Source organism: Pipra filicauda, unplaced genomic scaffold, assembly GCF_003945595.2.
Source record: "Pipra filicauda isolate LSUMZ 115617 unplaced genomic scaffold, ASM394559v2 scaffold18_size4552066_pilon, whole genome shotgun sequence".
In the NCBI taxonomy this organism is placed as follows: domain Eukaryota; kingdom Metazoa; phylum Chordata; class Aves; order Passeriformes; family Pipridae; genus Pipra; species Pipra filicauda.
In genome coordinates this window covers 525,832-547,002 of record NW_024104298.1, presented here as the reverse complement: position 1 = coordinate 547,002, position 21,171 = coordinate 525,832, and the positions used below count along the sequence as shown (strand labels likewise).

General features: G+C 39.2%; 1 protein-coding gene across 4 annotated transcripts in view; it reads right to left on the bottom strand.

The window, feature by feature from the left end:
- Window positions 1-1,055: 1,055 nt before the first annotated feature.
- Window positions 1,056-21,171, bottom strand: part of PRRG1 (proline rich and Gla domain 1) — a 33,646-nt gene continuing 13,530 nt past the window's right edge. For 3 of the 4 annotated variants that reach the window (XM_027741928.2, XM_039380211.1, XM_027741927.2), the window contains 3 exons: window positions 17,652-17,700; window positions 12,592-12,752; window positions 1,056-4,415 (listed from right to left, as the gene is read on the bottom strand). In XM_027741928.2, the coding sequence (XP_027597729.1) occupies window positions 3,891-4,415; window positions 12,592-12,752; window positions 17,652-17,661 (696 nt within the window). In that variant the 5' untranslated portion in view covers window positions 17,662-17,700 and the 3' untranslated portion in view covers window positions 1,056-3,890. The remainder of the gene's footprint in view (window positions 4,416-12,591; window positions 12,753-17,651; window positions 17,701-21,171) is intronic. The other variant, XM_039380212.1, reaches the window with a different exon arrangement.

Below are 21,171 nucleotides of genomic sequence, written 5' to 3'. Positions count from 1 at the left end.
AAAATTCCAGTGACAATGTCAATGGTCATATTTAATGCTGGAAAAACCTTTTAATAATTCCAGGTTAGTCCATGATATTGTCAGTGAGTGAAAAAGGGAATAGGCTCATGTTTATAAAACAGCCAATGAGACAGTGTGAAGAAATCCTCTGACCCAGTTCTGATCCCAATTACAGTGCTTGAAAAACCAGACTAATTCTGGAATTAGCCCTCAAATAATTCAAAGAAGTTTCAAATCAACCTTGCCGCCTGTGGAGTAAAAACTGCCAAAGAGTTGTCCTCTCACTCAGCTGTAATCTTTCAGTCTGTTGTAACAGAGAATAATTTCTGCTTTCCCTCAGCCTGTGACTGTTATTTTGCTATGGCTAGAACAGATGCTTTTTTTAAAACTCAAAACTATACAAATTCACAAATATGATTAAAATTGAGCCTGAATTTTGAAAGAATATACTTGCTTGCCTACAAACAATAGATATTTTGTATCATAAAAATAATTGATTCATGCAACTAAGTCCATAGAGCAATGCAAATTAAAAGACCACTTAAATACACAGTTAATTCTCACTGTAGTTGTGTAGAATTGATATCTTGAAACAATAGAGGCATCTTAAAAAATTTTATTTAGCATATTGAAAAACAAATGTTACAAAAAATTTTCTATAAACATAGGCAAAAATGTTTAAATAGGATAATTTAATGTAAACCAAACCCCCTTAAAATATGCAATACTGTAATCAGAGGTTATTTACATCCAGTGAAGACAGAACAACCTTCACTAATGTTAATGTAATCTAAGCAAATCATTAATTTCCATCATTTCTTAAAACAGCAACACATTTAAGTTAGTTTTAGTAGCTAAATCATCTCAGTCCTAATACAAGATGAAATTCAGTGTTACATTCAGAAGTGGGAAAGGCAGTACCCTGACTATTCATGTCATCAGTCAAGATAGCACTGCATTCAGAGTTGCAAAACCTTAGAGAGGTACAACTATAAATTCATATTTCTTGCATGACATGCAATTACATGATAGGTAAAACAAACAAACAAACAAGCTGTATAAAACCCCAGTAAAAATGAAATTTTATTTTTCAATCAGGTTAGAAAAGCCAGCCACAAGACTAAGCTATTTTCCCACATTTCACAAAACAGAACAAAACAATTTGTAATTTGATATTATTCCAACATGGAGTAAACTGTTCATGTCTCAGAGGAAATGAATTCGCACAACTGTCCCACACAGTTTTGTTAACTATGAAATTTATTCACCAAGACATAAATTTATAGCCCACAATGGCTTTCATGCTCATGTACATGGAAAAGGCATAGCCCAATAAATTTTACTTATAGATCACTTTAGGTATTTGGTTGTGACTTTTTGGAACAGCAAGCATCAATTCTGAATTGCACATAAAGGTATCTACAGGATACAGTAACAGGATAAAGTAACATATTCAATTTAGGGACTGAGCCTTTAAAAGTGGTAGTGGAATATAGTTATAAAAAAAAAAAAGGCCAAACAAAAAAAGGATCTAGCTCATCTCTAAACTACTAAACCAGACTGCCCATGTTCAGGGGATGACAACTGCTGCTGAACAACCTAATGTGAAATGGGTGATCTCCATGCATTTCCTACAGGAAAGTCTTATATTCTAACAAGAAAGTCACTGCTAAAATTACTATCTGTGCTGGCAGGCACAGGAGATGCCAATATGGCACAGACATTGAAGTACCAGCTCTTTCTGAGGTGGTTTCTGCACGTTGGGATGAGGCACTTTGTTTTGGTAACATCTGCCCAAAGCAGTTCATTTATTAACTGTTGCTCAGTACAAAAGGAGCTTTAACTTCTATAAGTGGCAATTCAGGATTCACAAGGGCTAAAACCATGGCTAGGCTTCGCGAACAAAGATTTGGGAAGGGCTAAAACCACTTCAAAAGAAAAGGTCAGACAGCCCACAAACAAGACTCAGGCAATTTTTACTACAAGTGTCCAAAATATTATACTTATCTGCCCAATATCTATTATATATAATAAACATAAATAAGAGTTACAGTTTTGACAACGGAGTCAGGAGTTTGGCCAGGAGTTCATCTATTAACTCTAACATAACTTGCCTTAGCCACTGGAGATCCCCAGCAGACAACTTTGGCAACCTATTCTTTGTCAAAAATGAGAACATTAAATTAATCATAAAATCCTTACTCCACTTGTCAGTACATCAGATCAAATTCTTACCAGAGTGTGCATATACATACTCATCTATGACCACACGTTTCTTTCCAGTCTCTGTCCATAAAAATCCTTCAGGAAAAGGTGGGCCAAGCCCCCTGTGAGATGGACTTTAAGAGCAATTTCAAATGTATGGCACTGGTATTTCATTTGGGGCGTTTGAAACAAGATCCAGTTTGTGTTTCTGTTTTAAGAAAGCCAACATAACATAATTTAGTCCTTCAGGTCTGATTGAATAGTAGAACATGTTACAGTACTAAGCTAATCCCACACTACCTTGGTGTGGGAAGAAAGAAAACTGAAACTAATATTCAGAAGTTAAATCAAACAATGAACTTTCAAATCAAGCTGGGAAAAAAAGGAATCACCACACTAGAACTTTCACCACCCTAACTATCATCAGCATCTAAACCAGGTGGGTGAAATTTTGTACAAGCCTGTCGATAATTTGCATCCATCTCTTCATCCTCAAAAAGTCACTCCACACTAATGCTTGGGGTTATGCCTGCATGTTCTTAGAATTCCTTGTTGGAATGGATAAGCAATAAATATATTTGTTGTTGTAAAAAGGTATCTATATTCTCTGCAAAGGATTTCCAAAGGCACCAATACAAGGTGCACACACGGTACAGGTAAGTAGGCAGGAGAGTATTAGAATTTGAGGAAGGGGTTCATAGCTGGGGAAACCTTGAAAAAGGTTTTCATAGCTGGGGGAAAAAGGAAGTCACACTGAATTGCTTTCCATTTTCCCTTTTATAAAGAAAAGTAATACCTTTTGGGTTTATGTGCTTATAGATAACATCCTGGTCCCAGTGAAGACCATGGGAGAAAGTTTATGACCAGGATTTTATCCACTCTTGAGTATTTCAGTATTTAATTATTTACTGTTGCATGAACTTTCCAGTTCTAAAGTTAACATATGCATACTTCTCATCTCTGGAATACACAAGGGAAAACAGGAAAGGCAGAACACAGACAAAACCAAACACCATTAAATTCACTAATCAGTGTTTTGAATTTTTAGCTTCTAAACATTTACAGAATTTTGAGCTGTAATAGCAAAAGCTTTAGAACACATCTCTTCTGCTAGGACTCTGAAATTATTGCTATTACACCAGCATTCTCTAGATGAGATCCTGGTTTGAACACAAAGGTATCCTACTCTCAGCCTCCTGAGGGTCCAGGATAGGGTTCATCATGTAACAAAAATCCAAGTGAAAAAAAAGAACCTACCAGACAAGGCAATACTGTAAAATCAGGCCCCTTTAGTGTAACTAACTATTAAAATGTTATTTAAGGATTCCCTATTGCAGGGAATTATGACAGTCTGCAGTAAGAGAGGGGAGGGGGATCCCACAAATCTTGTGGGGAATGTGGACATATTCAGAATGAAACAAGTGACATCCCTCAAAACAGAGGTGCTTTTGAGAAGTATGACAGAGCACCAAACTTGTATCTGCACTACACTCTCAATACAGATTCCTTATCTTTTAAGACCTTCTGTAGGGGAAAAAAAATCCCAAACCCAAAGAACGCGTGAACCTAAAAGAAGTGAAATCCATTGTACAAGTCCATTAAATTACAGAAATGCATAATATGCCAAGATAAAGTGCTACAAAAGGATTACTGATTTTTAAAAGGTCCGTGGCATTCTTCTTGTTTCACTTAGCACTGGTGACAATGGGAGTTAGTGCAATCGCACTGGCTGAGCTGGAATTCACAATGTCTTCATATTGCGGGGGTGGATCTAAATGTTGCTCAGTGTCACTTCTTCTCACACTGATCTCACCAGTGGCTTCCTCATAGGAAGGAGGAGGATCACAGTTTGAGAGCCTGGTGGATATCGAGTCCGACCGTGCATCCATATAGCTCAGACCTCCCGGGGAGAGCCCACTGACTTCATACATTTCCTCCTGTGGGGAATGAACAATGCTGAGGGGCGGCGGGACAGGGCCTCTGCCATCAGCCACAGCACCGTCACCCAGCGCTCCGTGGGCTCCCCTGTGCACGTACACCGACTGTCTACGCATTTTCTTTTTAAACAGGCATCTCCATATGACAAAAATGACAATGAGGATAACGAAAAGGCCAATGATTAATGGAAACGCAAGGTAAAATGAATACCAGGTATGTCCTGTGTTACTTTCTCCCTGAAGTCCGTTTTTGTAGACTTTCCAGAACTCCTTCTAGAAGAGTAAGATACAGTAAGTCAGAAACTATAAGATAGTTAAAAAAAAAAAAAGGAATGTCAGCAAGTTGTTTTAAATGAATGAAGAAAATAAAAAAGGCATTTCAAATACTGAGGATTAAAATAAGAACTGGCATGGATAAGCACACACAATAAACTTTCAATTTTTCTTCTGATGTCATTAGTGATACCAAAGGGATTTGGTTTTTAAGAACAAACTCCATACTACTTTTAAGGTTCCTGTGTCTGCACTCAGTGTTCGCAAACATGCAGCACAGACAAGGCTCTGCAAAAATAGACAAAAAATCAACCCCTCAAACAGAAAAAAACTTAGCCAACCAACCCCCCGTCCCCAAAACAAACTAGCTAAAAAACCCCAAAACCCTGCCTAATCAGCATGCACAGCAGCCATCTGGTGGATCAATATTTTTCAGCACCACTCAAGGTAAAATTTGGGGTTTGTTTGTTTGTTTTAAAATTGCAATAATATACTAATAGAATTTGACAGGGAAATACCGGTTCAGAATGACAGACCATTTTGGCAAAGCACAACTATGTTGTACTGTCATCTCATAATTTAGACTTCCTCCACCCTCTGGCTCATACAGCTATTGCTGTCAGCTTATTTTGAGTTGATCCAGATCCTCAAAATAAGGATCCTCAGATCCTAAAAATAGCTCCAGAGCTATGAGAATATCACACAGCTTATTATATTCTAGAAATCTTGACAACACAGCTACAGTTAAATGGAACATAAAGTGAAAATATGAGCAAGTGAAAACAAAGATGAAGGGGTACACCAGTACTTGAAAGTCATCTTTGCTCTATTAATGTGCACAAGTGGGAGCACAAAGATCATGTTGCCAATCCAATTTCCTCTGCAGTGACTGCTATGAAAAAAAAACCAAAAGAAAAGCATACTCTGCCTCAAAAAAGTAGCCATCCTCACCTGTAACATAAGATCTCTCCTACTAAGAAACATTTCCACCGTGTTTTATAGTCATGGATAATTTAAGAAAAAAAATAATTAATGACACCCTGCAATACATGCCAGAAACTCTGAACTCTTTAGTTTCCTTTAAAAATGCAGAGAGCTGGCCCAGCCATGCTCATGTCAGCATTGCATTCATTTGAAATGATAGCACACGTCTCATGCAAGTATTTATGAAATAGTCACCAGGTACAATTGATATTGTCATTACTCAGTTATTAGTAGACATATTCAGGTGCAGACTGACTGACCTAGAGCACAGACAAACTAGGTCTATTAGTTTTTTTTTAGTTCAGAACTGCTGCCACATGATCAGCATTAAACACTAAATGCCACCAAGCTGATCCCAGAGGCAGCTTGAGTCCACAGGCAGTGTCGAGGCTAGACCTGCCCAGTGCAAAGCCAGGACCAGGACACCACGGCCAAAACACATGCTTACAGTGTTTCTGGATCAGAACTCACTAAGGTTAAGAGCAATGTCATGTGCTTGAAACAAATGACTATCCTGTAAATTTTCTTAACCAAAGATGAATTCAGTTGTTCTTATGTCTATACTCAGTGCAAATTCAAAAAAAAAAAAAATAAAAAAATTTTGATTCCTACAGCAATCCATTCAGACATTTTCCCTAAATTCCAAAGCTTGACACCACAAACATGTCATCACAGTGCCCTTCTTTGATGTGAACCCAGGTCCAAATCACCTAAGATAAGTCAGGTAGGATTGGCTTCAAACAAAGCAAGAAACTCTGGGAAGATGGACCCTAAACACTTCTATACATGGGCCTTCTCTGATGCACTGTTCCACATTGAATCCCAGATCAACTGTGCTGATTTTAGACAAACATATGGGGGGAGGAACTAACATTAAAAAAATGACATCAGATGCACAACTGAGGACTTTTGAGATCTCTGCATGAGATGGCAAAACCAAACACCTCACCCTCTCCCCACCAGATTACCAGGCAATCAAGAAGATCTGTTACCTATCACTTTTCCATCTGGTTAGAATAGAATTAAATTATTTAGTGAAATAAATAATAGATATATTGTTGACTAAAAAAAGCAGAAAAGGATTCATTAGGATTACGAAATGCTACTGTCTGCACTGGAATGAAATTTTCCATTTCACTGTTCTGCTGCCTCAATGGCAGCAAAGAAATAAAATGGTACAGTGCTTGTTTTTAAGGCCAAGGTTGCAAAGATTTACAGAAAGATGTCAAATAGACTGTGCAAGGGTATGTCATTGTAAAGACTGTGGAGCAGAAAGGTAGTTTTGATGAAAAACAAGAAATCACACTTCTCCCCTAGCAATCTATTTCGTGTTGCAGACTGCAGAGGAAATGCACCTTCTCCAACAGAAGGGTAGTAAGTAGTGACTGGTATTTTAGTGTTGTTTTCATGTTACTTCTAGGTCAGATCTATCTGCTGTAGAAAATGTCTCTGTACCTTTTTTATAAAGCTTAAATACCAGCTGAAATACCTCCTTGGCACTCTGCAACATGGCAAAGAAGCAAAAAAAGCTGTTTTCCCAGACTGGTAGGTACTTAGTTCAGAACAGGTTGTGGGGATGTTTGACTTGATGATGTGACCAGACAGTTGCATAAAGAGCTTAAGGTAAGAGTTGAAACTGCCTTAAGGATGAAAGTAGTTTAGTGTCCTCTTTCATTTATATGCAAGGTAAAGAAAATTCAAGACAGTGTAGACACCCCTCGCCCCTGGTCAAAAATTACAGTACTTTAGACCTAACACTATCTTCCAGAGACACAGGAATAAAGTTCTGCACACAGATGCAAAACACTAAGAAACAAATACTTAAATGTTCTTCTTCAGGGGAAAAGCAAAAAACAACCAACCAAAAAAACCCACAACAAAACAACCCCACTAAACCCACCAACCAAAACCTTACTAGCATCCCAGGTTTGCAGCTTGCATTTCTGCAAGTCAGATCTCAAAGAGAAGCACAAAGACACTTAATTCCAGAGTGATGCAGTCGACAGGAACTGCAAGAAACTAATCCTTAGGGTTTGAGCTGCACAGCTGCCAAGCAGCTCTCCCTCTGCTCTGTCATCCCACAGCTACACCACATAGTAAATTGATGGTGCAGAAGGAGTACAAGACATCTGGTGAAAGTCAAATCATGCCCTGCAAAACCACAGACAACTCAGATGAATTTGCACAATGTCAGGATTTGTACAAACTGCTCTGAAAAAAGTAGGGGAAATACTGAAAACTTAGAAAGCAGCTGTGAAATTCGTAAAGAAAGCTAAATAGTAGTTTAGAAGTTGAAAAACTCACAGCACAAACACTCCTTCCACAATTGCTGGTCTCTTAAACCAACAACAAAAAGGACTGACTTTCTACTTGACAAAATTACTAATTTGTGATCAAAGAAAAGGACACTTAAGTAATAATTTATCCTCAAGTGCTCTACAACTGGGAATACCAGGTGTGAATGCCTTATAAGGCTGAAAAACTAAGTTAAGCAGGCCACAGAATCAGATAACCACTGGGGAAAAGACTTGGAAAACATCTAACATATATTCCTGCCAAGAGCTATTTTTCTGAATGTACCTTACTGCTTTGGTAAATCTAGTTTGAAACAATCAAAAGGAATTCTCAAATGCATCCCAAACAAAGACAGTTACAGCAAATTTGCCAGAATTTTGTTTCCCTTTTATTTGTAATACTCAGAACAGAGTCAGCATCAGATAACTGGATCTGAACACTGAATCAAATAAGGGATCCACATGAAAGTCAAGAGACTGACATCCTGCTCAGAATTTCAGCTGAGGCCTTTACTAAATTTGGCAGCATCATCAGCTCAAACGATCCTTGATCAATTGTCTGACTTGTTTTAAAGGTGGACTAATATGCCAGCCAAAAGAGTGCTTGGTATTAGGTCGGCAGAGGATGCAAACAAAGCAGCAATGGGAAGTGAGTGCACCTGCCACACTGTTTTCTGCTGGTCTGCCCCCCATTTCAGGTGGCAGGAAAAGATTCACCTCTTCTCTTCTAGGTATTTATCCAGCATCCATAGTTACACACAGACTGGCACTAGAAGTCTTACTCGATCACATCCTTTTAGATCTGGCTGACAAGTTTTGAGTTTGCTAAGCTTTTTCATAGTTTCTTTGTTTGCTTTCTAGGATAAAGCAAGACAGAAAACATTGGAGTTTCTTCAGTACTTAAAATTTGTGGGAAGATCTGTGACTTTCAGCTTTTACAAACTTCATGCAGTACAATTTTAAAAAAAAAATTAGTTAATGGACATAAAATTAATGTCAGTGTTACAATCACACCCAGATACTTTGCACGGCAACATCTGAATAAATCTTTGAGTCTCCCAAAAACCTTTGACAACTGACCAGGGATGACACAGTGTGCTGCTGTAGGCAAAGGCACCAACAATAAACAGCTTTACCAGGTCAGCCCTAGGGTTCACCTAATCTGGTAGCTTCTCTGTGACAACCATAGTTAGAGACTGCTGAAAGGAGAGTTCAAACAAAGTAGGCAGTGACACTTTCCCAGATCTCACCTATTTGTACTTCAAGAACTATCATTAGCCAAAGCTGATTCCTTTTATTTAATGGTTCCAGACTGATTATCTTCCCTTCATTTGCATCAATGTTTTTAGGATCCCAAACATCCCGTGGCAAGGCAGTCCATAGCTCTATTAGCTGTGGTGAGCAGAGATACTTCTATTTGCTTTGAACCTGCACGTTCTAGTTTCCTTTGAGGCCCTCTTAGCTCTGCTATCAGAAGGATGGCTTGTGACTGACCTCAGCTCAACCTTCATGCTCCTCACAGACATCAGCACATACTCCCTGATTTAATTATTTTATGAACTATTGTTGTCACAAAAGACTTTTGATATCTTTGGTCAACTGTCACTCTTCTCTGGTCCTTCCTCAGCTACCAATTTGCTTTTAAAGAGATAGGGGGATCATGGCACATTCAAGATGTGGGTATGCACTGACAGAATTACACTCTTTATTTTGATCCCTATTGTTTTTTTTTTCATATTCTTGGCACTCAGGTTTTTTATTTTGGTTTTGTTTGGCTGCTGAGTATTAAATTCAAGTCTTCATAGACTTGAATTCAGATCTTGTTCCTGAATTTAGTTCAGAGCCAATTATATATATAATGAGTGTTCCCTTTTACCCCCACATGCATTATATTTGTCAATACCGAATTTCATATTCTATTTTAACCACAAAGTCTTGCAAATTCTTCCCTGATGGCTCTAGCATAACATAATTGTATTATCTTTATAATTAACTTTATAATTTTAAATAATAATTCTGAACCTGTCAAAATCCCCAAGCCTACATAATACTAAAAGCTGTCATGAAAATACTGAATGCTATGTATATATACTTGACATACAAAATGCTAATTAAAAACTCATGAACCAAAAATAACTTGAGGGAACTGCTTGATGTTACTTTAATATTACAAATTTGTATGTTGCACAGTGCCCCAGAGACTGCAGAAAAATGAAGAACCAAGTGGACAAGATAAAAATACAAAGGGAGAGATTACACAGAACAAAGTTACCATGAGATAAATAAGCTACAGACCCTATTTGAATCCCAGTCTATCCATACTATGAAATTGTTGATCCTTTGTTTCTCTGAATGTACTGGATCATGTTCCTTGTCTACTGCATCTATTTCCTTCCCCTGGGGCACAGAAATTAAGTCTTACTAAGTGGCTGTGTGGATGGATACTGCTGGGGGACAATGGACTAAAGCTGAAGTAAATAAGGCTGGTCAGGCATGACTGCACATTAGCAGAGCCTGGCCCATTAGCAAGATCCCAACAACACAATACAGCAGCCAGGAAAAAAGGATACAGTAGTAAAAATGGATAAAAGCTCAGGACCTTATTGGAAGCTCCTTCACCACTTGTGGCAAGAACAAAAATGTATCTATTGCTATTTTACTACTTCCCAAATGCCTCTGCAAGAGAACTGCTATCTACTAAAACATAAAATGTTCCTAAATGCAGCAAAATAAGCTGAAGTGAGAAGCCACACATTTAAGTTGTGTTTTCTCTAACGACTTGAACAAAAAGCAAAAGTGATGTTATGTTAGAATTTTATACAAATTGTCTCATTGTACACACTATTCTTAATTACTCAAAGAGCTATATTAGGAATAGCCACACCATGACAAATTTGGGAGGCAAAAAAAGTGCATGCACTTTAAAGCTTCAGAAAGAAGAAGCTTTGAAGAGGTGGTACATATTTCATTTTAATACATCCTACTATTTAATAAGTCCTACTATTTCATTTTAATAAATCAGAAAATTCTCATTCATCTCCCCAGGTATGACCTCCAACAAAAAGATGCCAAGAACTTAAAATCTCCAGTATGCCTTCCACATTGTTATTCTTTGATGTAGAGCTCAGCAGCTGAAGAGTGGAATGCACTACCTGAGTAAATTCTGGAAGAAATCTGCAGTGTTCCCTCTGTCACTTCGACCACAGGGGATAGAAGCTTATTGTGGAGATAAGTAGAGATAATGATACCTAGTCACACTTTCTAGCAACTGCTTTTCACTTTAGATTCATCTTCAAATTCGGCCCTCATTTCATCCATATCTATCTTGAATTAAAAAAAAAAATGACTGTATTGTATTAAATAATTCAGATGCCACCATCAAAAACCTGGTTTTATTTTTTGTGAAGCAATATAAGATACTTTGGTTATGATGTGCAGCTACTGCTTGCAGAGCCATTAGCCCAGAAGCTTCTTTAAATCAGAGAAGCCAACAGAACTAGGTAACAATTCTGTGTGGGCAGTTTCTGCTTCATTCCCATCAAGTCAATGGATCACTGCCCTTGCATAACACATGGTAGCACTGAAATCATTGCTCCTGCCATGTTTAAATCACTAGTGCTTAACAATACTCTCTGGAGGCTTGCAGATTTTAGCTTGAAGAAGGCCACTTTCCTTATTTTTAGACTATTAATAGTCTGGGCAGTGAACACTTTGGCCAGCTGCACCAAAACCTGGGATTCAAAGGTGTATTTTAAATGGAAAGCTTTTTGAGCTCCTCACTCTTTTCATGTGAATGTATTCAATAAACAAGTTATTCCAGTAGGAGTGAGGTAAGTGAAGACTTGTGCTCTCTGCTTCTCTATACTCCCCATAACTGTCCCACTCCCATCATTTCTTCCAAGCAGGACAACTACATTTATGCCATCCAGGGAGAACCAGTACATGGGCTACTTGGGTAAAAACTCATCTGCCACCTTTTTTCAAGTGGGGGTTCATGTTTCTTTTCTTTCCAGCTGCCAATTTGCACAACACATATAAGCATAATTACCTCTAAAATTTCTGCCTCCTTCAAATGTAGTTTAATTGGGACAAATGTGTGCTCCTAAGGCCCAGAAAGCCAACTGTGTCCTGGGCTGCATCCAAAGCAGTGTGGGCAGCAGGGCCAGGGAGGGGATTTTACCCCTCTGCTCTGCTGAGACCCCACCTGGAGCACGGCATCCAGCTCTGGGGTCCTCAGCACAAGAAAGAAGTGGAGGAGGTCCAGAGGAGGGCAATGAAGATGATCCAAGGGCTGGAGAACCTCTCCTATCAAGACAGGCTGAGAGAGCTGGGGCTGTTCAGCCTGGAGAAGAGAAGACTCTGGGAAGACCTTATAGCACCTTCCAGTACTTAAAATGGGCTTATAAAAAAGAGGGAAAGCAACTTTTCACATGGACAGATGGTGATAGGACAAGGGGGAATGGTTTTATACTAAAAGAGGAGAGATTTATATTAGATGTTAGGAAGAACTTCTTTGCTCAGAGGGTAGTGAGGCACTGGAACACATTGCCCAGAGAAGTGTCTGCCCCATCCCTGGAAGTGTTCAAGGCCAGGTTGGATGGAGCTCTGAGCAACCTGATCTAGTGAGTGGCATCCCTCTTCATGGGAGGTGGTGGGGTTGGAACTAGATGATCTTTAAGATCCCTTTCCATCCAAGTCTTTCTATAATTCTAGGATAGATTTGAAAGCTACTGCTGTGCAGTCTATCCGTTTCCACAGTTCACTTAATTTGCTTAGAGAAACACTACCAAAATTAAACCAAATCTAATGTAGTGTTGGATAACATACAAGCATTCAGCACAGTGAAAAATTTAGCATCAGTACACCCCACCCATCTTTACATACACAACATAACATACCGTTTTTTCCTCATTTTCAAATGCTTCTCTTGCTTCTTCATAGCTACAGATTTCTTCTCTGCATTCATGTTCTATGTCACCTTGCTTTAATTCTTCCAGAAACGTGTTGGCTCTTGGGTATCTTTTTAACACAGAGTTGGCTTTGTCCTCTGTTAAGAACACTGAACAAGAAGAGGTGAGACAACAAAGGTCAGTTCTAAAATAGATACCCAAAACCTCATGCTAGAATTGTTCAAAGAAAACGTGCTTGTAAGAAAACGCTTTTTCAAAGTCTTCCCTTTTATTTCATATGATAAAAGGCGTCTCCCAGTTTTGTTCACTGTTGTAAGGAGTTGGGCCTACAATTTCAGTAGTTATTGCTATAATGGCATAAATGCAATAGACCTCAATTCAGCATCATAGTCCTGTGTGCTTCAACAAGCCTGAAGCTGGTGCCTAAGAAGTGCTCAGATGAGACAGGCACATGCTCAACTCAAGCAACTTCTTAAACTAAGATGACACAGAACAAACAAAACGAGATTTGCAACTGCTGGAGGACATCACAGCCAGAATGCTCTGAAGTTTTTTATATAAATATTTATGACTATTACCCAGAGTCACTCACACCAGAACAGCTGTATTTATCAATGTTTTAGTCTGTTAAGTTTTCTGAAGCAACTTCGAAGCAGACTGGCTCCCTTCACTCCAGAAATCTCAACCATGAAATGGGTACCCTTTCGGAGGTGTGGGGGGAACTGGCCTCTATTTTCTTTAATCATACACAAAACCTCACCTTATTTGATTAATCAAATAAAACAATTCCAAAAGGCAACCAGTGTTCTGACACAGGTATTCTTTATTTGTGTTCTTTAGTTTTCTCTTTTCTTCTGATGTTCTAAATTTCCCTCAAACTCCCTGCGCCAATGGTTTTTACAGTAATATGCAGCAACTGGAACACTCCATAATCCATCAGACTGAATTACCTGGGAGGTACATCTGCAGTAAATGCTGCAGAAATTCTCCAGGTATTTCAGGTCAGGAAGCAGGAACATCATGTCAGTGCTACACTGCTTATGGGCTCTCACTGCCAGCAAGAGGGGACGATTATTCAATGCACTGCCACATTAATGCACTCATACCACTTTCCTGACCTATGCAATCATTTGTGCATTGTTTCATTTACACCTAATCTGAAGGGTTTTTTTTCCCTTAATCATCTGATTTTTAATGTTACAGAAGGATGGCAGCAAGTAAACAAATATGATCACTGTGCTTTTGCTTTAGATAGATGTCATCTGTCAGCAATGATTAGCATAATTAGGCTGACCTACTTGAATTTCATTTTATTTAGTTTCTGTAATGGGTTTATGCGGCAAGGTTTTGGTAGTGGCAAGGCTACAGGGGTGGCTTCTGTGAGAGGCCGTTAGAAAATTCCCCTCTGTCTGAGACGGACCTGCTGCTGGCCAAGGCTGAGCCCATCAGGGATGGTGGTGGCACCTCGGGGATAACATACTTCAGAAGGGTAAAAAAAGCTCTGTGCAACTGCAGCAGCAGAGGAGTGAGAATATGTGAGAGCAACAGCCCTGCAGACACTGAGGTTGGGGAAGCAGGAGAGGCAGAAAATGTTCCAGGTGCTGGAGCAGATATTCCCTTGCAGCCCATGGTGCAGAGCATGGTGAGGCTGTGTCCCCGCAGCCCATGGAGGTCCACGGTGGAGCAGAGATCCACCTGCAGCTTGTGGAGGATCCCACAGTGGAGCAGATGGATGCCCAAAGGAGGCTGTAGGAAGACCGTGTTGGAGTAGGCTCCTGGCAGGACCTGTGGACTCTGTGAAGGACCCACACTGGAGCACTGTTTCCAAAGGACTGCACCCCATGGGAGGGCCCCATGCCGGAGCAGGGGAAGAGTGATGAAGTCCTTCCCCTGAGAAGGAAGGAGCAGCAGAGAGAGTGTGTGATGAACTGACTGCAGCCCCCAATCCCCATCCCTCTGTGTTGCTGGGGGGAGGAGGTAGAGAAATGGAGAGTAAAGTTGAGACCAGGCAGAAGGGAAGGAGAAAAAGTGTTTTACAAGATTTGTTTTTATTTTCTCACAATTTAAATAATTTCCCCAAGTTGAGCCTGTTTTGCCTGGACAGTAACTGGTGAGTTACTTATCTTAATCCATGAGCCTTTCACTGTATTTTCTCTCCCCTGATCAGCAGCAGTGACAGAAGGTTTGGTGGCACTTGGTGTCCAGCCAGGGTCAACCCACCACAACTTGATTACAAATCATTAGACAGTGATCTTCCTTTTGCAAAGGATTAAATGAAGATCTGAAGATTAAATTCCAAAACAGCACTCACTTCCAGTTTTAATACATGTACACACATGCACCACACAAATGACACTATCCACAATGGTGCCAGGGGTTCAGTGCCAACCCTACAACTGCATCTCCCACTAATTTGGTTTTCTACAGCACCACAGGTGAGCACATGGACATCTCCTATAAATTTACTGACTAAATAACATAAATCTCTTCAAAAGGAAAGAAAAAAAGATGGCTTCTTTTCATTTCCCACACAATTCTCCTGACTCCCCTCTAGGCCTGAAGAAGATGGTTTCTCCTCACATGCCTCAGTGATCACCTAAAGGTGATGAGCTGAAGGACTTGTCCACATGAGGAAGCCAGCACACAGCCATGCCTGGGGATGGACTGCTGGTACTCCACCTAGTTCTCCCAACTCCTTTTGGGCATTCCTGAAGGGAACAAGTGTCAGGCCAGACTCTCTTAAGAGTGCCCATATGAAGAGTCACTGAAGGGTAGATAATGCACTATAAATCAAGTTTCCTCCAGCAGATAAAACCTAGGGAATTTCATTTCACAGTTGGAATTCATCCCTGAAAAGAGCGATGAGAGAAATTATGACAGCTTTGTACCGGATGCGGAGGGAAAAGAAATACAGGAAAACGCAGACAGTTGAAAGCACCCTGACTTGAAGATTCTGGTTCTCAGAAACAAGATACAAATCTTTTTTTCTGCATGCACATTCCAATTTAGAAACAGAATAAAGGTTTTAAAGCTGGTATGTTAAGAAATGTTGCATTTGATACACACTGCTATGAGTTTCTAGGGAATACTTTAGTTTTCCAAAAGAAGCTAAACATACATTTCTGATTCAAATGCATTGACAAAGAACAGCAAACATTAAGATAATTCAATATTGAAGAACGGTCAATATATGACTATGTAAATGCCCAACTTTTTTATTTAGCATTCATATTCAGAAAGTCTGCCTTCTCTCACAATATAGTATACAAAATGCATACATCACAGAGACAAAAGAAAGCCCACTGAGGAAAATAAACTACATCCCATATTAATTCTGAAGATGTCTGATAATTAATGATCTCTGGTTAGTCCAGACCAGGAATGGCTTTTGAACCTGCAAGGCTGGAAAAAGATAAAGTATAATAATTTGTTTGTTTTGATGTGACATTTTTAATGCTCTGCACACTGCTATTGACTTCAAATCCTATTGAGAAATCAATAAAAATTCATCAAGGCAACATGAGAACACATGAATCAAAGCAATTTTGATGAAGATACTGATTGAAATACAGGGATTTAATGAGAATCAGTCACTGCCTGATGAACCCTATAAAAAGAGAGAATGGAACCACATTGAAGAATCCACTTTGACTTCTTAGTATTCCAGGATCATAATCCTGTAGATATTCAGTTATAGTTGGATAGGAGTGTGTAAAAAAAAACTACTTTGCATTTTCAGCTAAGCCACAGTGTGGCCAAATTCACTACAGCTGTTATTGTGGAGTTGAACACAATCAGGGAAGGCTTGTATGTGGCAAGAATAAGGTAATGAAGCACAATAAAACTTACTTTTTTACTTTTTTTTTTAAGGAGATTAACTAGCAAACACAAGATAAAAATAAAAATTATTATTTTGGCATTATGTAAAATAGACACATAAATAAGTAATTTAAAGTCTCTTTCAGTCCCTCAGTGTTTGTAGAATATAGATGAAGATACATATCTACTAGTAGTTTTAATGCATTTGAATACATTATTTCTTCAGACACGGTTGAGCTCTGTGTGTAACTGCAACACTTGTCTTTTACTAAGTTTTTATGCATCAGAAAGCTACAAAAAATAATTCCAAAGACTTAGTTTCACTTATTATTACTGAAGAGAGCAATACAGTCAGAACAATCTATTACACATTCTCTGTAAAACCTTCATGGTATCCTAACAGAGGATGGATACTCTACCAAGGTGAAATTCAATCAGAACCAGAGACAGGCAAGGACACGAGAGGATAAATACACCACAGCCTGCCAGCTGAAGCTGTCACAGGGAAAGAAAACAGGCTTCAGGTTTTTAGTGACAGAAGGAACAGGGAGCAGGAGCGTGGGAAAAATATTCTGGGACACAGAAGTGTGGCCAAAGCAAAGCCTGGGGCATCCTGGACACCAAAACCAGCTCTATTGAGACCATTATTGAGGCTTCCTTTTTTTGACTCCTTCCCAACAACTAAGCAGACTAAAACCACCACTGAAACCACCATGCTAAAAATAAACATTTAACCTTAAATTTGAAGCTGGTGCTCTTAAATTTGAGTCTTTCTGTAGTCCATCTTAATAAAGCCATTTGGTTTGAATAGGGCAGAGGGGTGAAAAATGATTTGTACATTTCTTTGTGAAGCTGAAAAAGTGACTTCTGCTCTAAAAATTTGGAGGTACTGGGACAAGATTAAAAATAGTTAAAAGTAAAGTATTCAAGGCTGGAAATTGAGCTCTGTGGTTTTCATTCTGCAGCCAACTTTCAAAGGGCCACAAGTAAGTCCGTGATTATTATGGTCTTCAAATGGTCTCTGTCAGAACAGTCATATGATTCCAGCTCACATCAGTGTGGGCAAAGATCTGCATTGTACATAACATTCAAGTCAGTTCAATGCCAGAGGGCATTTTTTGTGCAAAGTTACTGGGATTTTGAGGAGAGGACAGTTCTGGGGTGTGTTACTGCCCACTTCATAGGGAATAATAAAAAATGTACACTCATCACTAAGTTAACAAACTTACCACTATCCATGATGATTGCTGTCAAGGCAGGGAACTTGCAGTATCAAGTCTGTAAACAAAAGAGGAAACATCCTGTTGAGTTTGTGAATTATGATGAACTTGGAAAAGTTTCTCTTGATTCCCTAACACTGTTACAAATATATCAAGATTAACCCCTCTTTTGAGATGTACCACTACTGCAGGCAAATTAATTTCAGTAATATAGGTATAGTATCCAAAAAAAGTTAACTCTGGTGAACTGGTGAATGCTTTAACCTTTTTCAAGGCTTTTCACATTTAGAATATACAAAAATGTTAATATGAAAGAAAGGGTGTGTATCATTTAAAATGTAATGCAGCCTGTTTTGCCTAATTGAACTTGAAAGGTATTACATTCTCCACTGTAATTACTTATACTTTAGCTAAGACTTAAATTTACTCTGCAGAGATCAAGTCAACACGTTGAGTCCATAGATCAGATTTTTTGAAATCAGAACACACATGTAAATACATTCAGAGTCAGCTACTGATTAAAACAGGATGTCTGCATAAAGTGCAAGGGCAGAACAAGGCCTGCAATTTGGCAAAGGAACTTGCAATACATGAGAGGCTCCCAACCAGCCCTACAAGAACTTACATGCACTTTGTACCTCATCTTGGAAAGAGAACAGACAAGAGATGCTCTCAGTTAAAGTGCCTGAAGCTCACTGCACCCACCAGGCAGAGAGCCAACAAGAACTGCATCTGAAGGCAGCAAGAATAGTTTGAGGGATTGTTTTCTGTGTCTTGGAGTCTTTATTAGTATGGGAAGAATTAAGAAAACAAAAGCTTTCAGGAAAGAACAAGAAAGGTACAACTGCCTAACAAAGTTAGTAGAACATCACAAGGTTAAAGGTATTTTTTTTTTAATTAAAAAAATTACCTACTCCTAAATTCAGAGGACAGGTTACACATCAACATGTACCACACTGATGTCCTCACTTTTCATAAATCCAAACCCTCATAAGCAAACCTCTCTGTGAAAAGGTTTGGCCATGGCTGTTGTAAAAAAAGAGGGAAAGTTAATGTTTCCAGCATGGCCCATCCAACACCATAATTCATCAGGCAAGAGCAGACTTTGTAAACAGTATTTGTAAGGACTGCTGAGGTGAGTGGAGCTCTGTAAAGACATCCCAGCCTGCTAAACAAAACTGTAGGATTGGGACTACAAGACTCGTAGGATGAAGGAGTAAACTGATTTTAAAGCAAGTTCATCAAATCTCTGTAAAGGCAAATAAATGCGGATAAACATCAAACATTAAAGCAGTCTAAAATCTCACCACCACAGTGTTTAGCTTGTCATTACTAAGTATTGCAGGTTAACAGAAGCAGAAGACTTAAAATTTTTTTTCAGAATTTATATAAGACCTCTTTTAATACACTGAATTTTTCTTACCAGACTCCTCTGTGCTAAGAGAAACCACATTTGCCAATTGCTTCTTGAATAAAACTAAAATTAGCATCATTTCCTGGGCAGCCACATTGTTACAACCCAAATATCTGCGATGAAGAAATTGCCAAACTTATAAACAGGTCACAAAAGAACTGGCTAGTGGTGTAACTATTCTCTTCACCTGTTACATCATTATTTTTTTTTGCCAGTTATTACCCAGCAGTTTCAGATGGCTGCTTTTGCAAACATCAGATAAAACATACAGCAACAGAAGAGGCAGAGCCATCAGTGCTCCCTTGCTCTGTTAAGTGGCAGTAATGCTGTGCATTAAACACACCTTGCCAGGCTTTCCCCCTCTCTAATGGAGTCATTTTTCTGCAATAAATTTCAGTTAGTCTTTAATATTTCATCCCCTTAACAAATAACTTGGGTGTGGGTTTCAAAAACATTAAAAAAGAAAAAGGCAGAATATACACATCCACATCCATGAGTCACAACTAGATGGCTCTGATGGCTCTGCCTACTTGGAACTGTGGTGGAAACAAGAGGAATTTACAAGCCTCTCCCCTGCTACAGGATGTTTTCCACCAGGAACACAGCAGGACACTGCCTCTGCCTTGGCACCTTGCACTAGGTACTTGGTATATCATAAGCTCTGGGAATGAACATCAGAAAACTGACATACACAGGCTGGGAAGCTGGGGAAAACACATGGAGGAGGAAGAGAAAAAAAAAAGAAAACACAGAAGGAAAAACATTTTAATTTCTTCAAAGGTAGGTATATTATGAGTTAGTGACAAAATAAAGATTTCTTGAAGTGGCTGCAAAACACAAATTACATTTTTCTTTACCGCCTTCATTACAGAAGGAAACAATATGTCCTTCTCTAGGAAATCTCAAATACAGCTTTCCAATCAGTGGCCGTAGTACAGAAACTCCCATTCATCAATCTATATTAAATTCTTACACGAATTACAAGTATTTAGAGCTCCCTGGAACTAATCATGTCCATTTTCCACCAAATGTGTGTCTTTTCTATGTTCCCCTGACTTTCCTCTCTATATCTCCTCAGCCTTCATTTCCAAGCTCCCACAAGTCATAGCTTCCTCCTATGACATCCAAAAACCTACTGGGCAAGAGGTTGATTAAGGACAGGGGTAATGCCTGCCCTGCCACTACACAGACATTTCACCCACAGAACAAACTCTCCCACTGCAGAGGAACCACTTGTGCCTTCACCCTCTACTTAACTGTCCCTTCCCCTAAAGGGAAGGAGTTTAATTATTTTTTAGTCCTCTTCTCTGACTGGCTTGGTTCAAACTGACTAAATAGTTCAAAGGTTGCTTGGAAGAAAGGATAGAACATGGACAAGTACAAAAATCTTCAGCTAATAAAGCTGAAGAGGGCTGACCACACCACAGGAACATCTTGACTTGCTACTGACTCATTTATTCCTCTACCCGGCTCTTTATTTAGTTTTCTGCTTTTAAGTCTTCACAAACCTTACTGAAGCCTATGCATACAGAGCAATCTTTTTCATATACATACACAAGAACACATACTCCTCACCACCCCCCCCCACCTCCAATAGTATCTTACTAGTAACACCAATGTTTATTGTTTCAGGAATTCCTCTTCTATATATTATTCCCTCCACAAGGTTACATATCACCTTAAATTTGCTTGTGGAAAAAGTGACAACAGGGTGGACAGCATGGGCGGCTCTACAGCCACGCTGAGTGTCGAACTCTGAGTTCAGTGGCAGCTGACTTACCCAAACCAACACGTGATCTTTCCTCACTGCCTGCTCGGCTGCTGGTAAAATGGTTAAAAAACATGACAAGAAAACAATAAACCGTCCACTCTTGGTAGGAATTATAATGACTCAATAAGAACACAAGTTCTAAAGTGTGTGAGACAGCCAAGGAGACACACCAACAAGGCCTGTGCTATTTACCAGCAGCACCCTGCTCACCAGGAAAGGGGTGCAGTCTCTTACCAAGGGGAAATATTTTGCATGAAAGCTCAAGGACCTAACATTGAAGTAACAAACTAAGATGTACATTTCTTTCTACAACTAACCTAAACTTTCTTTTCCTCAGTCCTGAA